Below are 22,500 nucleotides of genomic sequence, written 5' to 3' on the forward strand. Positions count from 1 at the left end.
AATGAATCAGATCAGAGGAATCAATGAATCAGATCAGAGGAATCAATGAATCAGATCAGAGGAATCAATGAATCAGACGAATCAATGAATCAGACGAATCAATGAATCAGACGAATCAATGAATCAGATCAGAGGAATCAATGAATCAGATCAGAGGAATCAATGAATCAGATCAGAGGAATCAATGAATCAGATCAGATCCTCTACAGATCCTCTGGAAACACTCAAAACACCATGCTTGTGTAATGAAACCAAGAGAAGTTAGTGCGTCCAACTTGAGATCTGGTGTTTGAATGTAAACTCAAAGTACTTGTTAAAAACAGAACAGAAGTACTCTGAAAAACCCAGGCTATTTGTGTTTGTGTTTTTAAAGAGAGTTCACTGGGTGTACAGTGTAAAGGGCAGCATCAAAACACACTGTCAGACTGTCTCCCATACAATCGAACGGTTAAGTAATACACTTCTTCTGAAATAGACTAGATTTTATTTATGTCTTCATGCTTCCTTAGACCTGTCTAAAACAATTCATGAATTTATTGTGATGGTGTAGGCTATATTACAAGGATTTATTGTGATGGTGTAGGCTATATTACATGGATTTATTGTGATGGCGTAGACTATATTACATGGATTTATTGTGATGGTGTAGGTAGACTATATTACATGGATTTATTGTGATGGTGTAGGTAGACTATATTACATGGATTTATTGTGATGGTGTAGGTAGACTATATTACATGGATTTATTGTGATGGTGTAGACTATATTACATGGATTTATTGTGATGGTGTAGGTAGACTATATTACATGGATTTATTGTGATGGTGTAGGCTATATTACATGGATTTATTGTGATGGTGTAGACTATATTACATGGATTTATTGTGATGGTGTAGGCTATATTACATGGATTTATTGTGATGGTGTAGACTATATTACATGGATTTATTGTGATGGTGTAGACTATATTACATGGATTTATTGTGATGGTGTAGGCTATATTACATGGATTTATTGTGATGGTGTAGACTATATTACATGGATTTATTGTGATGGTGTAGGCTATATTACATGGATTTATTGTGATGGTGTAGACTATATTACATGGATTTATTGTGATGGTGTAGGCTATATTACATGGATTTATTGTGATGGTGTAGGCTATATTACAAGGATTTATTGTGATGGTGTAGGCTATATTACATGGATTTATTGTGATGGTGTAGACTATATTACATGGATTTATTTTGATGGTGTAGGTAGACTATATTACATGGATTTATTGTGATGGTGTAGGTAGACTATATTACATGGATTTATTGTGATGGTGTAGACTATATTACATGGATTTATTGTGATGGTGTAGACTATATTACATGGATTTATTGTGATGGTGTAGGCTATATTACATGGATTTATTGTGATGGTGTAGGCTATATTACATGGATTTATTGTGATGGTGTAGACTATATTACATGGATTTATTGTGATGGTGTAGGCTATATTACATGGATTTATTGTGATGGTGTAGACTATATTACATGGATTTATTGTGATGGTGTAGGCTATATTACATGGATTTATTGTGATGGTGTAGGCTATATTACATGGATTTATTGTGATGGTGTAGACTATATTACATGGATTTATTGTGATGGTGTAGGCTATATTACATGGATTTATTGTGATGGTGTAGACTATATTACATGGATTTATTGTGATGGTGTAGGCTATATTACATGGATTTATTGTTATGGTGTAGACTATATTACATGGATTTATTGTGATGGTGTAGGCTATATTACATGGATTTATTGTGATGGTGTAGGTAGACTATATTACATGGATTTATTGTGATGGTGTAGGTAGACTATATTACATGGATTTATTGTGATGGTGTAGGTAGACTATATTACATGGATTTATTGTGATGGTGTAGGTAGACTATATTACATGGATTTATTGTGATGGTGTAGACTATATTACATGGATTTATTGTGTTGGTGTAGACTATATTACATGGATTTATTGTGAAGGTGTAGAGTATATTACATGGATTTATTGTGATGGTGTAGGCTATATTACATGGATTTATTGTGATGGTGTAGACTATATTACATGGATTTATTGTGATGGTGTAGGCTATATTACATGGATTTATTGTGATGGTGTAGGCTATATTACATGGATTTATTGTGATGGTGTAGACTATATTACATGGATTTATTGTGATGGTGTAGGCTATATTACATGGATTTATTGTGATGGTGTAGACTATATTACATGGATTTATTGTGATGGTGTAGGCTATATTACATGGATTTATTGTGATGGTGTAGGTAGACTATATTACATGGATTTATTGTGATGGTGTAGGTAGACTATATTACATGGATTTATTGTGATGGTGTAGGTAGACTATATTACATGGATTTATTGTGATGGTGTAGGTAGACTATATTACATGGATTTATTGTGATGGTGTAGGCTATATTACATGGATTTATTGTGATGGTGTAGGTAGACTATATTACATGGATTTATTGTGATGGTGTAGGTAGACTATATTACATGGATTTATTGTGATGGTGTAGACTATATTACATGGATTTATTGTGATGGTGTAGGTAGACTATATTACATGGATTTATTGTGATGGTGTAGACTATATTACATGGATTTATTGTGTTGGTGTAGACTATATTACATGGATTTATTGTGATGGTGTGTAGACTATATTACATGGATTTATTGTGATGGTGTAGGTAGACTATATTACATGGATTTATTGTGATGGTGTAGACTATATTACATGGATTTATTGTGATGGTGTAGGCTATATTACATGGATTTATTGTGATGGTGTAGACTATATTACATGGATTTATTGTGATGGTGTAGACTATATTACATGGATTTATTGTGATGGTGTAGACTATATTACATGGATTTATTGTGATGGTGTAGACTATATTACATGGATTTATTGTGATGGTGTAGACCAGGGGTGTCAAACATACGGCCCGCGGGCCGGAACCGGCCCCCAAGGAGGTTCGATCAGGCCCGCAGGATAATTTGAAAGTGGAAAAAATGCATAAAAGACATGGAATTCATATTTTTAATTCGCTGCAATTCATGGATTATCCGCTAAGGGGCGCACTCTTTCCATCAGAGTAGAAGACAAGCCGCATCACTGAGACAGACTGAAAACAGCAGACGGTATCAATGCGCCATCTGCTGCTTGTTACGACGTTGTTAATACCTTGGTCTCTACCTCTCCGCTACACCATCATTAGCCAAAATGTCGTTATCCAAACGGAGAAAAGTAGATAAGGAGTGTAGAATTTTCAAAGAAAAATGGACCACGTCCTATTTATTTACAGAGATGCACGGAAAACCTTTGTGCTTGGTGTGTTTGCAACAAGTTTCGGTATTGAAGGAATATAATATTCGACGCCACTACGAGACTCATCACAGCGAAAAATATGACGGCTTGCAAGGACAACTGAGAAGAGATAAGATTAACGAATTGCTGGCGGGTCTGAGGAAACAGCAGTCAACTTTCATCCAGAGCCGAGAAGTCAGTGAAGCAGCGGTAAAAGCCAGCTACCTAATTGCTAGCGAAAGAGCATTAGCATCGAAGCCATATTCAGAGGTCTGAACCATCGTCAGTTTGACAAACTTCTCAGCGACAGCAACATTACCCACAGCCTGCCATACCACACTGAAGTGAGATGGTTAAGCCGAGGCGCTGTGCTGAGGCATTTCTTTGATCTACGAGAGGAAATCGGACAGTTCATGGAGAAAAAGGAAAACCGGTGTTGGAATTACAATCTCAGGAATGGCTACGGGACCTTGCATTCTTGGTTGATATTACTGAACACTTGAACAATCTGAACAAAATGTTGCAAGGCCGCAAAAAGTTGTCACACAGTTTTCTGACAACATACATGCATTTAAGTTGAAGCTGACTTTGTGGGAGATGCAACTGGCAAATGGCAACCCTGCTCATTTCCCTGTCTGAGAGATGTGTGTGTGACCAGACCTGATGCGGACATGAAACGGTACAAAGACAAAATTGCAGGACTACTGCGGGAGTTTGAGAAACGTTTTCAGGTATTTGGTGAACTTGAGACAGAATTTTCAGTTTTTCGCTCACCTTTCACAGTTAAAGCTTCTGATCTGCCGGTCGAAATTCAGCTAGAGATAATTGATTTGCAGTGTGATGCAGATTTGAAGGGCAAATTTGCCTCTGTAGGTCTGGACAGATTTTATCAGTATCTACTACCAGGTTACCCCAAATTAACAGCCCTGGCTGCTAAAATTTTGTGCATGTTTGGGACAACCTACCTTTGTGAACAAATTTTCTCAGTGATGAATATCAATAAAACAAAAATGCGTTCAAGGCTCACAAACAAGCACTTAAATGACATTCTGAAAGTGACAGCTAGTCAGGACATGACACCTGGTGTTGATGCACTTGTACAGGCCAAAAGATGCCAAGTTTCAGGTACAAATACAAGTCCAGACTAGACTAACACCTTTAAAATGCTGCCTTAGATACGGTTTGCATTGAAAGAATACAGCTCTGTGAAGATGAATCCTTACTGTGGTGATTTAAAAAATGTGCACTTTAATGTTAGTCAGCAGCTTCAAAACAAAAGTTGTGTGATGGAATTCTACTGTTCATACAACTCCATAAATTTTCAGTATGTATTGTATGTGTATGTATGTTTCATGTATGAAGTTTACAGATTTACAGGACAGGCGAACACTTTCTTCATTACACATTTAAAATCACTCTCCTTAGTTTGTAAGGTGTACGCAGGGATTACATTTAGATTTTATATGCGTATGTGTAAGTGGTTTAAAAATTCATTTCTTTAAAAGTCTCATTTAATCTTAAAGTGCATTACTATATTTTTCAGTACCAATTAAAGTTTTGTGCCTTTGTACAATCAGTGGGATCAGTTGCAATGCATATTTGTGAATGATAAAAGTAAATTGCACATTTGTCTAAGGAAATATGAGGTGTTTCATGAAATGTTTTGTAAAAGGATAGTTCCTTAAATTTCAATATTTTCCTAATGTTCTTGTGCTTCTTTACACCAAAACAAAGGAAAGACATGTTATTTTGGTTATTTATAGCAGAGTATGGTATAATTTTAATGGTCCGGCCCACTTGACATCTCCCTAGGCCGTATGTGGCCCACGATGCGAAATGAGTTTGACACCCCTGGTGTAGACTATATTACATGGATTTATTGTGATGGTGTAGACTATATTACATGGATTTATTGTGATGGTGTAGACTATATTACATGGATTTATTAGACTTTTTAAAATGTAGATGTTCCAAAGGTCTGCATCAGTGGTTTGTATGAAGCCAGGAGATGCCAAATGTGTTTATGTTCATTAACAGTCAATGACTGTGAGACCGGCAGTTATGTGCTTCACATTCACCTTCTGACACAATGTCATGATTATTCAAAACTCTTTTATGCAATGTTATGTGCATGTTTGAAGAAAGAAAATTATCGTTCTATAGTAGGACGAAGCAGCTTGTTGCTCCATTTATTTAATTTAATTTTTATTTCACCTTTATTTAACCAGGTAGGCTAGTTGAGAACAAGTTCTCATTTACAACTGCGACCTGGCCAAGATAAAGCAAAGCAGTGTGAACAGACAACACATAGTTACACATGGAGTAAACAATTAACAAGTCAATAACACAGTAGAAAAAAAAGAGTGTCTATATACATTGTGTGCAAAAAGCATGAGGTGGTAGGCGAATAATTACAATTTTGCAGATTAACACTGGAGTGATAAATGATCAGATGTACAGGTATATTGGTGTGAAAAAGAGCAGAAAAGTAAATAAATATAAACAGTATGGGGATGAGGTAGGTCAAATTGGGTGGGCTATTTACCGATAGACTATGTACATGGACCATGTACCATGAGGTGTAACGGACGAACGGATATTTTTAGAACCGTCAGGCAAAATGAAGTTCAACGACGAGACGACCCATTGCGACATTTGCAACTTTTGATGGTACAGCAGAAGCAAAATTCAACATCCTGCGATGCTTGTTGTAAAACCTCTAGTTTACTCTGGTGGATTGAACACTGTGCTCAACAATGCCGACCAAAATGGATTCAATTGGCAAATGATCAGATACATAAGTCAATGAAGTCAATACGATAGAAGAGGTGGTGGTATAATTATGTACTTAACAGAACTTGAAACACCAAATGAGTGTTTTCAAATGTTCCCGGTAGTTCTTCCAGTCCCTGGAAAGGTGTTGCACAACTCTTGATTAAGTTAATCAATCAACACACCGTGTAATGTTTCAAAATATCTCAGAATGATGTTTCAATACTCCAGCAATGTGAAGGTTTTGTCTCCTTAACGTTGGTGGAAGCTCGGTTTCCAAAAGCAATTTATTTTAACAGTGTACTGTAAGACATCAGATCCTTTCTGGAACACTAATACATACTGGATATTAAAGAAGAAATCCCTTGGAGAGATCTCCATGGCTTTCAGAGAGAGAGAGAGAGAGAGAGAGAGAGAGAGAGAGAGAGAGAGAGAGAGAGAGAGAGAGAGAGAGAGAGAGAGAGAGAGAGAGAGAGAGAGAGAGAGAGAGAGAGAGAGAGAGAGAGAGAGAGAGAGAGAGAGAGAGAGAGAGAGAGAGAGAGAGAGAGAGAGAGAGAGAGAGAGAGAGAGAGAGAGAGAGAGAGAGAGAGAGAGAGAGAGAGAGAGAGAGAGAGAGAGAGAGAGAGAGAGAGAGAGAGAGAGAGAGAGAGAGAGAGAGAGAGAGAGAGAGAGAGAGAGGGAAGGGAAGGGAGGAGAGCGAGGGAATTGGAGGATTTGGAGAGTGGATCAGTGTAAAAGCCCCTCAGTTGTAAGGAGTTTAGTGGTGGGGTGGAAATATGGAAAACTGTGACCCTTTGTAAACTCGTCCTGCACCCACTTCCCTGACTCCCCCCATCCTCCTCACCCCTCCTTCCATCCCTCGCTCAATCCTATCCCACGAGAGAACACACACACATATGCACATACGCAGTCTCACTCTAGACAGACAGACACGCACACACACACACTCCCTCTGGTCTCCAAGTCCACAGCTTCACACGGCCCCTCAGCTTCACACGGCCCCTCGCGACCCACCAAACATCTGTTTCAGGATCAGAGTTCCAGTGACACAGCCCTCTAACATGTACCATTACAGAGATCACACACGCACAGTTCCCGGAAAATGCACAGCTACAGAGTTCACACAAAGACACAACTATCCACTCACATCTCTCTCCCACACATACAGCTACATAGATCTCACCTAAACACCCAGCCCTCTTTCAGCCCTCTCTCAGCCCTCTCCCAGCCCTCTCTCAGCCCTCTCCCAGCCCTCTCCCAGTCCTCTCCCAGCCCTCTCTCAGCCCTCTCTCAGCCTTCCCCCAGTCCTCACCCAGCCCTCTCTCAGCCTTCTCCCAGTCCTCTCCCAGTCCTCTCTCAGCCCTCTCTCAGCCCTCTCCCAGCCCTCTCTCAGCCCTCTCCCAGCCCTCTCCCAGCCCTCTCCCAGCCCTCTCTCAGCCCTCTCCCAGCCCTCTCCCAGTCCTCTCCCAGCCCTCTCTCAGCCTTCCCCCAGTCCTCTCTCAGCCCTCTCTCAGCCCTCTACCCCAGCCCTCTCCCAGCCGTCTCTCATCCCTCTCTCAGCCCTCTCCCAGGCCTCTCCCAGCCCTTTCTCAGCCCTCTCCCAGCCCTCTCTCAGCCCTCTCTCAGCCCTCTCTCAGCCCTCTCCCAGCCCTCTCCCAGTCCTCTCCCAGCCCTCTCCCAGACCTCTCCCAGACCTCTCTCAGCCCTCTCCCAGACCTCTCCCAGACCTCTCTCAGCCCTCTCCCAGGCCTCTCCCAGCCCTTTCAAAGCCCTCTCCCAGCCTTCTCCCAGTCCTCTCACACAAAAATAATACAAATAATGCATTACATTTTTACATCGTTCTTCAAGGACCCAATTTCGCTTTACAATTGTAGAAACAAAGTATTGTGCTAACTGGTTTCATTTAATGGCATCAAAGAACTCTCCGCTAAAAACAATACAAATTAAATCATTTTTATTACAACCAGCTTTAAGACTCATTCACAGCTCGAGTTCAGGCTCTCCACATAACATCAATCTGTTCTTACCTGAGCTCAAGTTCCATTGGGGAAAGCCGGCATGTTGGTCACTCACACGACACAAGTTCACTTGTACCCTGTACACGAATGTCTCAGCAGAACAACAAGCTGAAAGCACCTGAAAACTTCACCCCCACCACCCCACGCCACCACCAAACCACCACCCCCACCAAACCACTCCTCCAACCAAACCACTCCTCCAACCAAACCACTCCTCCAACCAAACCACTCCTCCCACCTACACACATGCACTCAGGGGCCCTGTGAAGGCCCAGCTGGCTTGAAGGGCATGTGGGTGGCGGTGCCAAACGCAGAGCCGACAGTAAGACCATGGTCCTGCAGCTGAGAGTGACTTCTATCTAGCACCAGAATGAATGGTCAATGTCATGGATGGAGAGAGAAAGAGAGGAAAAGAAGGGAGGAGAAGTGTTTCCCTGTCCAACAAGCAGTTACTGTCCTCCTCCCGAGAGGAGGCAGGGAGAGAGACAGGAAAGAAAGAAAGTGGGGGGGGGGGACAAGTGAGAAAAAAACGAGAGAAATTGAGCCCCCACAAAAATGTGAGGCAGGAAAAAAGGAGTGGGAGGGAAGGCTTTACACATTCTATCCTCATGACATCATTCTCTCCCCTCTTCTCTAGTTCTTTCTCTTCTATCAATCCCTCTCTTCTCCTGCCGGGGAACATGTGCAGAGCAGGCCTCTTCCCCACAAGGTTGAACGAGCACACACATGCACACACACACACACGCGCACACACACACAATAAATATTCCTATCATCTCCTCTTCCTGCTCTGGGAGAGGCTGTTTCTAATTCCAGATGAAGGCCCTGGGGCGTATGGGGCCGGATGTACTGTGGGCTCTGGGGTATGCCCTTCCTCAAGCCCTCTCACCCCTTTTCCCCCTCCCGGCTCTCTCTCCCTCTCCTCTGCCCTTTCCTTTTACCCTGCTTGACTCTTTCTCCTCTCTTTCTCCCTCTCCGCTCTCTCTCTCCCTCTCCTCTCTCTCCATCTCCTTTCTCTCTCCTCTCCTCTCCTCTCCTCTACCCCTCCTCTACCTCTCCTCTCCTCTCTTTCTCCCTCTCCGCTCTCTCTCTCCCTCTCACTCTCCTCTCCTCTACCCCTCCTCTACTCTTTCTCCTCTCCTCTCTTTCTCCCTCTCCTCTCTCTCCCTCTCCTCTCTCTCACTCTCCTTTCTCTCTTCTCTCCTCTACCTCTCCCCTCCTCTCTTTCTCCCTCTCCTCTCTCTCTCTCTCTCCCTCTCCTCTCTCTCCCTCTCCTTTCTCTCTCCTCTCCTCTCCCCTACCCCTCCTCTACCTCTCCTCTCTTTCTCCCTCTCCTCTCCCTCTCCTCTTCTCTCTCTACCTCTCATCTCTTTCTCCCTCTCCTCTCCTCTCCCTCTCTCTCTCTCTCTCTCTCTCTCTCTCCCCTCTCCTCTCCTCTCTTTCTCCCTCTCCTCTCTCTCTCTCTCCCTCTCCTCTGCCCTTTCCTTTTACCCTGCTTGACTCTTTCTCCTCTCTTTCTCCCTCTCCGCTCTCTCTCTCCCTCTCTCCTCTCTCTCCCTCTCCTTTCTCTCTCCTCTCCTCTCCTCTACCCCTCCTCTACCTCTCCTTACCTCTCTTTCTCCCTCTCCGCTCTCTCTCTCCCTCTCACTCTCCTCTCCTCTACCCCTCCTCTACCTCTCCTGTCCTCTCTTTCTGCCTCTCCTCTCTCTCCCTCTCCTCTGCCCTTTCCTTTTACCCTGCTTGACTCTTTCTCCTCTCCTCTCTTTCTCCCTCTCCTCTCTCTCTCTCCCTCTCCTCTCTCTCACTCTCCTCCCCTCTCCTCTACCCCTCCTCTACCTCTCCCCTCCTCTCTTTCTCCCTCTCCTCTCTCTCTCTCTCTCTCTCCCTCTCCTCTCCCTCCCTCTCCTTTCTCTCTCCTCTCCTCTCCCCTACCCCTCCTCTACCTCTCCTCTCTTTCTCCCTCTCCTCTCCCTCTCCTCTTCTCTCTATCTCCCTCTCCTCCTCTCTCTCTACCTCTCATCTCTTTCTCCCTCTCCTCTCCCTCTCTCTCTCTCTCTCTCTCTCTCCCCTCTCCTCTCCTCTCTTTTTCCCTCTCCTCTCTCTCTCTCTCCCTCTCCTCTGCCCTTTCCTTTTACCCTGCTTGACTCTTTCTCCTCTCTTTCTCCCTCTCCGCTCTCTCTCCCTCTCCTCTCTCTCCCTCTCCTTTCTCTCTCCTCTCCTCTCCTCTACCCCTCCTCTACCTCTCCTCTCCTCTCTTTCTCCCTCTCCGCTCTCTCTCTCCCTCTCACTCTCCTCTCCTCTACCCCTTCTCTACCTCTCCTGTCCTCTCTTTCTGCCTCTCCTCTCTCTCCCTCTCCTCTGCCCTTTCCTTTTACCCTGCTTGACTCTTTCTCCTCTCCTCTCTTTCTCCCTCTCCTCTCTCTCTCTCCCTCTCCTCTCTCTCACTCTCCTCTCCTCTCCTCTACCCCTCCTCTACCTCTCCCCTCCTATCTTTCTCCCTCTCCTCTCTCTCTCTCTCTCCCTCTCCTCTCTCTCCCTCTCCTTTCTCTCTCCTCTCCTCTCCCCTACCCCTCCTCTACCTCTCCTCTCTTTCTCCCTCTCCTCTCCCTCTCCTCTTCTCTCTATCTCCCTCTCCTCCTCTCTCTCTACCTCTCATCTCTTTCTCCCTCTCCTCTCCCTCTCTCTCTCTCTCTCCCCTCTCCTCTTCTCTCTTTCTCCCTCTCCTCTCTCTCTCTCTCCCTCTCCTCTCTCCTTCTCCTCTCATCTCTCTTCTCTCTCTTTCTCCGCTCTTCTCTCTCTTCCTCTCCTCTCCTCTCTCCCTCCTCTCTGTCCCTCTCCTTTCTCTCTCCTCTCCTCTACCTCTCCTCTCTCTCTCCTCTCGTCTCTTCTCTCTCCTTATCCTCTCTCACATCTCCTCCACCTCCCCTCTTTCTTAGTCTCTCTCTCCCTGACTATTCTCCTCTATCTTAGTCTCTCTCCCTGAGTATTCTCCTCTATCTTTGTCCCTCTCTCCCTGAGTATTCTCCTCTATCTTAATCCCTCTCTCCCTGAGTATTCTCCTAGACCGCACAAAAAAGACTCATATATATATATATAAAAATGTCGTGCTATACTGTAGAGGCCTACACATACAGGATGTTTCAGACACACACACACGCACGCACGCACATACAGCTGCTATGAAGTCCCATCTTTCTTTACAGTAGAAACTATGAATTCATATTCCTTTACCATTTAGCTGACAGTAAATGATAAACTCATGATTCCAACTTGATGTGTTTGTCATTTCTCTAAAAGAAAGAGTCAGAAAGACACGGTGACATATGGCCATATCTCCTACTAGGAGAGAGAGCTCATGTTAATTACTTCTGCCCTGTCTGTCTCTCAAACAGAGCAAGTGACAGAGAGAAGAACGAGAGAGAGAGACGGGGAGAGAGAGAGAGAGAGAGAGAGAGAGAGAGAGAGAGAGAGAGAGAGAGAGAGAGAGAGAGAGAGAGAGAGAGAGAGAGAGAGAGAGACAGGGAGAGAGAGAGAGGAGAGAGAGAGAGAGAGAGAGAGAGAGAGAGAGAGAGAGAGAGAGAGAGAGAGAGAGAGAGAGAGAGAAACACAGAGAGAGAGCTGGAGAGAGAGACAGGGAGAGAGAGAGAAGGGGCGAGAGAGAGCGAGAGAGAGAGGGAGACGGGTAGAGAGAGGGAGACGGGTAGAGAGAGAGAGACGGGTAGAGAGAGAGAGAGAGAGAGGAATAACAGAGGAATTTGCGTTAATGTCAACTTGGGGGAAATTCTCTGCTATATTATCAACAGCAGACTACATCATTTCCTTGATGAACACCATGTCCTGAGCAGAAACCAGATTGGATTTCTAAAAAATGATGGTACAACAGACCACATGTCCACCCTCCACACTCTAATTGACAAACAAGTCAACCAAAACAAAGGCAAAATCTACTCGTGGTTTGTAGATTTCAAGAAAACATTTGATTCATTTTGGCACGAAGGTCTTTTTTATAAACTAATAGAAAGTGTTATTGGAGGGAAAACACATTATTTTATTAAATCAATGTACACTAAAAACAAATGTGCGGTTAAAATTGGCAACAAGAAAACAGACTTCTTCTCTCAGGGACGGGGAGTGAATCAGGGCTGCCCAATAAGTCCAACACTATTTAACATCTACATAAATGTATTGGCAAAAACATTAGAAGAATCGTCAGCACCTGGTATCACCCTACACAACACTGAAATCATGTATCTGCTGTACACAGATGACCTGGTGCTGCTGTCTCCCACTAAAGAGGGGTTACAGCAGCACCTAGATCATCTTCACAGGTTCTGTCAGACCTGGGCTCTGACCGTTAACCACGGGTTCTGTCAGACCTGGGCTCTGACCATTAACCACAGGTTCTGTCAGACCTGGGCTCTGACCGTGAACCACAGGTTCTGTCAGACCTGGGCTCTGACCGTTAACCACAGGTTCTGTCAGACCTGGGCTCTGACCGTTAACCACAGGTTCTGTCAGATCTGGGCTCTGACCATTAACCACAGGTTCTGTCAGACCTGGGCTCTGACCATTAACCTAAAAAAAAACACAATATTCCAAAAAAGGTCCGGAAATAAGGATGACCAATATAAATTCTATTTTGACACAGTTCTATTAGAGCACACCAGAAACTACACATATCTAGGACTAAATATCAGTAACACAGGTAGCTTTCACATGGCTGTGAATGAGCTGAGAGACAAAGCAAGAAGAGCCTTCTATGCCATTAAAAGGAACATCAAAATCGAAATTCCAATTAGAATCTGGCTCAAAATGTTTCAATCAGTTATAGAACCAATTGCTCTATATGGCAGTGAAGTATGGGGTCCACTCTCTAATAATGAATTCACCAAATGGGACAAACATCCAATCTAAATACTGCATGCATGGTTTTGCAAGGCTGTATTGCAAGTGCAAAGAAAAACTCCAAATAACGCATGTAGAGCAGAATTGGGCCAATACCCCCTCCTCATTTGAATAGAAAAAAGAGCCATCACATTTTACAACCATCGAAAAACAAGTGACCCCAAAACATTCCATCACACAGCTCTACAAATGCCAAGAGATCAAAAAAAGAGAATAGTCCCCTCAGCCAGCTGGTTCTGAGGCTCAGTTCACCAACCCAAACCAACCCCATAGAGCATCAGGACAGAACTCAGAAAATCTGGCCCAACCAAATCAACACAAAACAAAATAAAAATATATCACCTATTGGAAAGACACCACAAAATATCAAAGTAAACTTCAATGCTATTTGGCTATAAACAGACAGTACATGATGGCAGACTAGAGAGAGAGAGAGAGAGAGAGAGAGAGAGAGAGAGAGAGAGAGAGAGAGAGAGAGAGAGAGAGAGAGAGAGAGAGAGAGAGAGAGAGAGAGAGAGAGAGAGAGACGGGTAGAGAGAGATTGGTAGAGAGAGAGAGAGACGGGTAGAGAGAGAGACAGGTAGAGAGAGAGAGAGAGAGAGAGAGAGAGAGAGAGAGAGAGAGAGAGAGAGAGAGAGAGAGAGAGAGAGAGAGAGAGAGAGAGAGAGAGAGAGAGCGAGAGAGAGAGAGAGAGAGAGAGACGGGTAGAGAGAGAGACGGGTAGAGAGAGAGAGACGGGTAGAGAGAGAGAGAGACGGGTAGAGAGAGAGACAGGTAGAGAGAGAGAGAGACGGGAAGAGAGAGACAATATTTCTTTCCCGGGTATAGAGACGGGTAGAGAGAGACGGGTAGAGAGAGACGGGTGGAGAGAGACGGGTAGAGAGAGACGGGTGGAGAGAGAGAGATGGGTCGTAAACAGACAGTACATGATGGCAGACTATCTGACCACTGTGACTGATAGAAAACTGAGGAAAACATTGACTAGGTACAGACTCAGAGAGCACAGTCTGGCTATAGAGACCGGTCGTCACAGACAAACCTGGCTGCCCAGAGAGGACAGTCTGGCTATAGAGACCGGTCGTCACAGACAAACCTGGCTGCCCAGAGAGGACAGGCTGTGATCACTCTGCTCCAGGGGAGAGGTAGAGACAGAGCTGCATTTCCTATTACACTGTGACAAATACTCAGACCTAAGACGGGGTATAGAGACGGGTAGAGAGAGACGGGTAGAGAGAGACGGGTGGAGAGAGAGAGATGGGTCGAGAGAGGAAGACAGGTAGAGAGAGAGAGAGAGAGAGAGAGAGAGAGAGAGAGAGAGAGAGAGAGAGAGAGAGAGAGAGAGAGAGAGAGAGAGAGAGAGAGAGAGAGAGAGAGAGAGATGGGGAGAGAGAGAGACGGGTAGAGAGAGAGAGAGAGAGATGGGTAGAGAGAGAGAGAGAGATGGGCCGAGAGAAAAAGACGGGTAGAGAGAGAGAGAGAGACGGGAGAGAGAGAGAGAGAGAGAGAGAGAGAGAGAGAGAGATGGGTAGAGAGAGAGAGAGGCGGGTAGAGAGAGAGAGAAAGAGACGGGTAGAGAGAGGGACGGGTAGAGAGAGAGAGAGAAGGGAAAGAAAGATCGGTAGAGAGAGACAGGTAGAGAGAGAGAGAGATGGAGAGAGAGTGAGAGAGAGGGTAGAGAGAGAAAGATGGGTTTAGCGAAAGCGAGAGAGAGACGGGTAGAGAGAGAGACAGGCAGAGAGACGGGTAGAGAGAGAGAAACGGGAAGAGAGAGAGAGACGGGTGGAGAGAGAAAGACAGGTAGAGAGAGTGAGCGAGAGAGAGAGAGAGAGAGAGAGAGAGAGAGATGGGTAGAGAGAGAGAGATGGGGAGAGAGAGAAAGAGATGGGTAGAGAGAGAGAGGGAGAAAGAGAGATGGGTAGAGAGAGACATGGGTAGAGAGAGAGAGAAGGGTAGAGAAAGGGAGAGATGGGTAGAGAGAGAGATGTGGAGAGAGAGAGATGTGGAGAGAGAGAGAGAGAGAGAGAGAGAGAGAGAGAGAGAGAGAGAGAGAGAGAGAGAGAGAGAGAGAGAGAGAGAGAGAGAGAGAGAGAGAGATGGGGAGAGAGAGATGTGGAGAGAGAGAGAGAAAGAGAGAGAGAGAGACGGGTATAGAGAGAATGACCTCGTTCCCCAGTGACAGATCCCTGACAGGCGTCAGGAATGTTCTCCTTCCCCAGTGACAGATCTCCGACAGGCCTCAGGAATGAACTCCTTCCCCAGTGACAGATCCCTGACAGGCGCTCAGGAATGATCTCCTTCCCCAGTGACAGATCCCCGACAGGCCTCAGGAATGACCTCCTTCCCCAGCAACAGATCCCTGACAGGCCTCAGGAATTAAACCTTCCCCAGTGACAGATCCATGACAGGCCTCAGGAATGACCTCCTTCCCCAGTGACAGATCCCTGACAGGCCTTAGGAATGTTCTCCCACACCAGTGACAGATCCCCGACAGGCCTCAGGAATGACCTCCTTCCCCAGTGACAGATCACTGACAGGCCTCAGGAATGACCTCCTTCCCCAGTGACAGATCCCTGACAGGCCTCAGGAATGACCTCCTTCCCCAGTGACAGATCCCTGACAGGCCTCAGGAATGACCTCCTTCCCCAGTGACAGATCCCCAACAGGCCTCAGGAATGACCTCCTTCCCCAGTGACAGATCCCTGACAGGCCTCAGGAATGACCTCCTTCCCCAGTGACAGATCCCTGACAGGCCTCAGGAATGACCTCCTTCCCCAGTGACAGATCTCCGACAGGCCTCAGGAATGAACTCCTTCCCCAGTGACAGATCCCTGACAGGCCCTCAGGAATGATCTCCTTCCCCAGTGACAGATCCCCGACAGGCCTCAGGAATGACCTCCTTCCCCAGCGACAGATCCCTGACAGGCCTCAGGAATTAAACCTTCCCCAGTGACAGATCCATGACAGGCCTCAGGAATGACCTCCTTCCCCAGTGACAGATCCCTGACAGGCCTTAGGAATGTTCTCCCACACCAGTGACAGATCCCCGACAGGCCTCAGGAATGACCTCCTTCCCCAGTGACAGATCACTGACAGGCCTCAGGAATGACCTCCTTCCCCAGTGACAGATCCCTGACAGGCCTCAGGAATGACCTCCTTCCCCAGTGACAGATCCCTGACAGGCCTCAGGAATGACCTCCTTCCCCAGTGACAGATCCCCAACAGGCCTCAGGAATGACCTCCTTCCCCAGTGACAGATCCCTGACAGGCCTCAGGAATGACCTCCTTCCCCAGTGACAGATCCCTGACAGGCCTCAGGAATGACCTCCTTCCCCAGTGACAGATCCCTGACAGGCCTCAGGAATGACCTCCTTCCCCAGTGACAGATCCCTGACAGGCCTCAGGAATGACCTCCTTCCCCAGTGACAGATCCCCGACAGGCCTCAGGAATGAGCTCCTTCCCCAGTGACAGATCCCTGACAGGCCTCAGGAATGACCTCCTTCCCCAGTGACAGATCCCTGACAGGCCTTAGGAATGTTCTCCCACACCAGTGACAGATCCCCGACAGGCCTCAGGAATGACCTCCTTCCCCAGTGACAGATCACTGACAGGCCTCAGGAATGACCTCCTTCCCCAGTGACAGATCCCTGACAGGCCTCAGGAATGACCTCCTTCCCCAGTGACAGATCCCTGACAGGCCTCAGGAATGACCTCCTTCCCCAGTGACAGATCCCTGACAGGCCTCAGGAATGACCTCCTTCCCCAGTGACAGATCCCTGACAGGCCTCAGGAATGACCTCCTTCCCCAGTGACAGATCCCTGACAGGCCTCAGGAATGACCTCCTTCCCCAGTGACAGATCCCTGACAGGCCTCAGGAATGACCTCCTTCCCCAGTGACAGATCCCTGACAGGCCTCAGGAATGACCTCCTTCCCCAGTGACAGATCCCTGACAGGCCTTAGGAATGTTCTCCCACACCAGTGACAGATCCCCGACAGGCCTCAGGAATGACCTCCTTCCCCAGTGACAGATCACTGACAGGCCTCAGGAATGACCTCCTTCCCCAGTGACAGATCCCTGACAGGCCTCAGGAATGACCTCCTTCCCCAGTGACAGATCCCTGACAGGCCTCAGGAATGACCTCCTTCCCCAGTGACAGATCCCTGACAGGCCTCAGGAATGACCTCCTTCCCCAGTGACAGATCCCTGACAGGCCTCAGGAATGACCTCCTTCCCCAGTGACAGATCCCTGACAGGCCTCAGGAATGACCTCCTTCCCCAGTGACAGATCCCTGACAGGCCTCAGGAATGACCTCCTTCCCCAGTGACAGATCCCCGACAGGCCTCAGGAATGACCTCCTTCCACAGTGACAGATCCCTGACAGGCCTCAGGAATGACCTCCTTCCCCAGTGACAGATCCCCGACAGGCCTCAGGAATGACCTCCTTCCCCAGTGACAGATCCCTGACAGGCCTCAGGAATGACCTCCTTCCCCAGTGACAGATCCCTGACAGGCCTTAGGAATGTTCTCCCACACCAGTGACAGATCCCCGACAGGCCTCAGGAATGACCTCCTTCCCCAGTGACAGATCACTGACAGGCCTCAGGAATGACCTCCTTCCCCAGTGACAGATCCCTGACAGGCCTCAGGAATGACCTCCTTCCCCAGTGACAGATCCCTGACAGGCCTCAGGAATGACCTCCTTCCCCAGTGACAGATCCCTGACAGGCCTCAGGAATGACCTCCTTCCCCAGTGACAGATCCCTGACAGGCCTCAGGAATGACCTCCTTCCCCAGTGACAGATCCCTGACAGGCCTCAGGAATGACCTCCTTCCCCAGTGACAGATCCCCAACAGGCCTCAGGAATGACCTCCTTCCCCAGTGACAGATCCCCAACAGGCCTCAGGAATGACCTCCTTCCCCAGTGACAGATCCCCAACAGGCCTCAGGAATGACCTCCTTCCCCAGTGACAGATCCCCAACAGGCCTCAGGAATGACCTCCTTCCCCAGTGACAGATCCCCAACAGGCCTCAGGAATGACCTCCTTCCCCAGTGACAGATCCCCGACAGGCCTCAGGAATGACCTCCTTCCCCAGTGACAGATCCCCGACAGGCCTCAGGAATGACCTCCTTCCCCAGTGACAGATCCCCGACAGGCCTCAGGAATGACCTCCTTCCCCAGTTCTTCACTTTCTTTTTCTTATTGTACTTTTCAAAGTCACTGTGGCTTGAATCTCCCTTTGAAGCAGAGGGGGAAGGGACAGTAGGTGACTTGCATTATGTTAATGAGACATTAGTGGAGTATCTGTGCCTATGTTTCCCTCTGGGGATAGAGGAATATAAGTAGCCTGTAGAAACCACTGTATGGGAGATGCCTTCTGTTTTGGAGTCAGATGGGCATCGATGAAGATGTCACTCCCGCACGCACACATATGACTTGTGCACGTATGACTCACTCACATATGACTCACTCACGTATGACTCACTCACATATGACTCACTCACATATGACTCGCTCACATATGACTCACTCACATATGACTCGCTCACATATGACTCACTCACATATGACTCGCTCACATATGACTCACTCACATATGACTCACTCACATATGACTCACTCACATATGACTCACTCACATATGACTCGCTCACATATGACTCACTCACATATGACTCGCTCACATATGACTCACTCACATATGACTCACTCACATATGACTCGCTCACATATGACTCGCTCACATATGACTCGCTCACGTATGACTCACTCACATATGACTCACTCACATATGACTCACTCACGTATGACTTGCGCCCGTATGACTCGCGTCCGCCTACACAAGCTCATGCCTGCAGTAGAAGAAACTAGCTAGGAGATTCATTCAGTGAAAAGTGATTCGCTCTGCTGAAAAGGTCAGAACTGAACGTGCCCTCCTCCAGGTAGAGTAGCAGAGAGTCTCTGGAAGAGGTCTTTAACCGAGAGCAGAAAACCCATCTAAAGGATGTCAGCAGCTCTGAGGTTTAAAGACACTTCTGTTAACAGCACTTCAAAATGGGTCACCAGAGAGAGTGTGTGTGTGTGTGTGTGTGTGTGTGTGTGTGTGTGTGTGTGTGTGTGTGTGTGTGTGTGTGTGTGTGTGTGTGTGTGTGTGTGTGTGTGTGTGTGTGTGTGTGTGTGTGTGTGTGTGTGTGTGTGTGTGTGTGTGTGTGTCTCACCTTGAAGCCGATATGCCCCTTCTTGCAGCAGAGGCAGGCCAGCATGAGGAAGACGAAGGTGAAGAGACCAGAGAAGGAAACAGCCACAACCGCCAGAGAAGACGGCCAAGACATCCCACTTAGCGGAGCGCCATCTGCAAGACAGAGTTAATACAACCAGAGAGCCAATCAATATCTTTATTGACACAGTTGGGAAATTTGAAAAAAATTAAATAAAAAGAGACTCGCATTAGGTCAATGAAGGAGTATCTGGGCCTATGCTTCCCTTTGAAACAACCCAGTCATTACCATCAGACAGTCCTCCCCAATTAAGGTGCCACCAACCTCCTGTGATACAAACTGGAAACTGTTGAGCGAGAAAAACCCGGTAGCGTTGCAGTTCTTGACACAAACCGGTGCGCCTGACACCTACTACCATACTCTACCTACTACCATACTCTACCTACTACCATACTCTACCTACTACCATACTCTACCTACTACCATACCCCCATTCAAAGGCACTTAAATCTTTTGTCTTGCCCATTCACCCTCTGACACACATACACAATCCACGTCTCAATTATCTCAAGGCTTAAAAATCATTCTTGAACCTGTATCCTTCCTCTTCATCTACACTGATTAAAGGTAATTTAACATCAATAAGGGATCATAGCTTTGACCTGGATTCACCTGGTCGGTCGGAAAGAGAGGGGTTCCTCATGTTTTGTACACTCAGTGTATATACACATAAGATACATAAGTGAGATTGGTTACAGTGGTTAAAAGGATCCGATAGTAGCAGCGATCGTGTAGAAGAAGAAGCCAGACGGAACATCACGCTGCCGAGGCACTAGCATCTTCTTCTACCAAAGACATGAGTTATTCCTGGTCATTGAGCAGACGCTCTTTTCCAGAGCAGTTACGGCTTAGTGCCTTGCTAATGGGCCCTGGTCTAAAGTAGTGCACTACCCTTTGGGCCCTGGTCTAAAGTAGTGCACTACCCTTTGGGCCCTGGTCTAAAGTAGTGCACTACCCTTTGGGCCCTGGTCTAAAGTAGTGCACTACCATTTGGGCCCTGGTCTAAAGTAGTGCACTACCCTTTGGGCCCTGGTCTAAAGTAGTGCACTACCCTTTGAGCCCTGGTATAAAGTAGTGCACTATAGTGAACCGTGCCATTTCAGACACAATCTACAGTACTTTCACTGTCTAATTGTGATGTAAGGTGAAACACAAACACACACACACACACACACACACGCACGATGTAAGACGAAATGGAATTACGCTGAAATATGAATTAAAGTTCTGAGTTGATGTTGGTGAATTTCTCTCACTTTACATTATAATCTGCATGTTGCATTGACTAATTTACAAGCGTTTTGCTACACTCGCATTAACATCTGCTAACCATGTCTCTGTCACCAATAACATCTGCTATCCATGTGACCAATAACATCTGCTAACCATGTGTATGTGACCAATAACATCTGTTAACCATGTGACCAATAACATCTGCTAACCATGTGACCAATAACATCTGCTAACCATGTCTCTGTCACCAATAACATCTGCTATCCATGTGTATGTGACCAATAACATCTGTTAACCATGTGTATGTGACCAATAACATCTGCTAACCATGTGTATGTGACCAATAACATCTGCTAACCATGTGTATGTGACCAATAACATCTGCTAACCATGTGTATGTGACCAATAACATCTGCTAACCATGTGTATGTGACCAATAACATCTGCTAACCATGTGACCAATAACATCTGCTAACCATGTGACCAATAACATCTGCTAACCATGTGTCTGTGACCAATGACATCTGCTAACCATGTGTATGTGACCAATAACATCTGCTAACCATGTGTAAGCGTCTGCTAAATGGCATATATTATTATATTATATTATTATATTATTATATTATATTATGTGACCAATAACATCGGCAATAACATCTCATGTGTATGTGATATATATAATATATCTGGTTTTTGTCAGTGAGCCTCAACATGTATTTTTACACAACACAGGGTTGAGAGGGACAGCGGTCGCCACAGAAACAGATTGGAGGATTACAGCCTTCAGCTCTGTCGGTCCATGTCAAACACACACACACATTCACACACTGTAATATTTGTGTTGTGGAGAAATGGCCAGGCAAGAGACGGGAGTACAGTTAGTTTTCGTTTAGTCTACACAAGTTTGAAGGTACAATGGGGGGGTACCAAAGCCAGGGCTGAACAGAGCTCTCTATTAATACTGAAGGAGGGTCTCAGATATTAATAGAGCTAATACAGCCTTTATTGAGAGACCAGGGGAGAGAAGGGAGGGCAGAGAAGAGACAGAGGAGTCTAAGAGAGACAGGGAGGACAGAGGAGAGAGAGGAGACAGAAGAGAAGAGGAGACGGGGGGAGACAGGGAGGACAGAGGAGAGAGAGGAGACAGAAGAGAAGAGGAGACGGGGGGAGACAGGGAGGACAGAGGAGAGAGTGGAGAGAGAGGAGACAGGGAGGACAGAGGAGAGAGAGGAGAGAGAGGAGACAGGGAGGACAGAGGAGACAGAGGAGAGAGAGGAGACAGAGGAGAGAGAGGAGACAGGGAGGACAGAGGAGACAGAGGAGAGAGAGGAGACAGAGGAGAGAGAGGAGACGGGGGGAGACAGGGGAGACAGAGGAGAGAGTGGAGAGAGAGGAGACAGAAGAGAAGAGGAGACAGAGGAGAGAGAGGAGACAGAAGAGAGAGAGGAGACAGGGAGGACAGAGGAGACAGAGGAGAGAGAGGAGACAGAAGAGAGAGGAAACAGAGGAGAGAGAGGAGACAGGGGAGAGAGGAAACAGAGGAGAGAGGAGACAGGGAGGACAGAGGAGACAGAGGAGAGAGAGGAGACAGGGAGGACAGAGGAGACAGAGGAGAGAGAGGAGACAGAAGAGAAGAGGAGACGGGGGGAGACAGGGAGGACAGAGGAGAGAGAGGAGACAGGGAGGACAGAGGAGACAGAGGAGAGAGAGGAGACAGAGGAGACAGAAGAGAAGAGGAGACGGGGGGAGACAGGGAGGACAGAGGAGAGAGAGGAGACAGGGAGGACAGAGGAGAGAGGAAACAGAGGAGAGAGAGGAGACAGAAGAGAAGAGGAGACGGGGGAGACAGGGAGGACAGAGGAGACAGAGGAGAGAGGAAACAGAGGAGAGAGAGGAGACAGAGGAGA

General features: G+C 46.6%; 1 protein-coding gene across 2 annotated transcripts in view; it reads right to left on the bottom strand.

The window, feature by feature from the left end:
- Positions 1–22,500, bottom strand: part of LOC124040408 (serine/threonine-protein kinase LMTK1-like) — a 129,161-nt gene that overhangs the window by 48,082 nt on the left and 58,579 nt on the right. For both annotated transcript variants that reach the window (XM_046357572.1, XM_046357570.1), the window contains exon 2: positions 19,301–19,434. In XM_046357572.1, the coding sequence (XP_046213528.1) occupies positions 19,301–19,434 (134 nt within the window). The remainder of the gene's footprint in view (positions 1–19,300; positions 19,435–22,500) is intronic.

Source organism: Oncorhynchus gorbuscha, linkage group LG07 (assembly GCF_021184085.1).
Source record: "Oncorhynchus gorbuscha isolate QuinsamMale2020 ecotype Even-year linkage group LG07, OgorEven_v1.0, whole genome shotgun sequence".
NCBI lineage: Eukaryota > Metazoa > Chordata > Actinopteri > Salmoniformes > Salmonidae > Oncorhynchus > Oncorhynchus gorbuscha.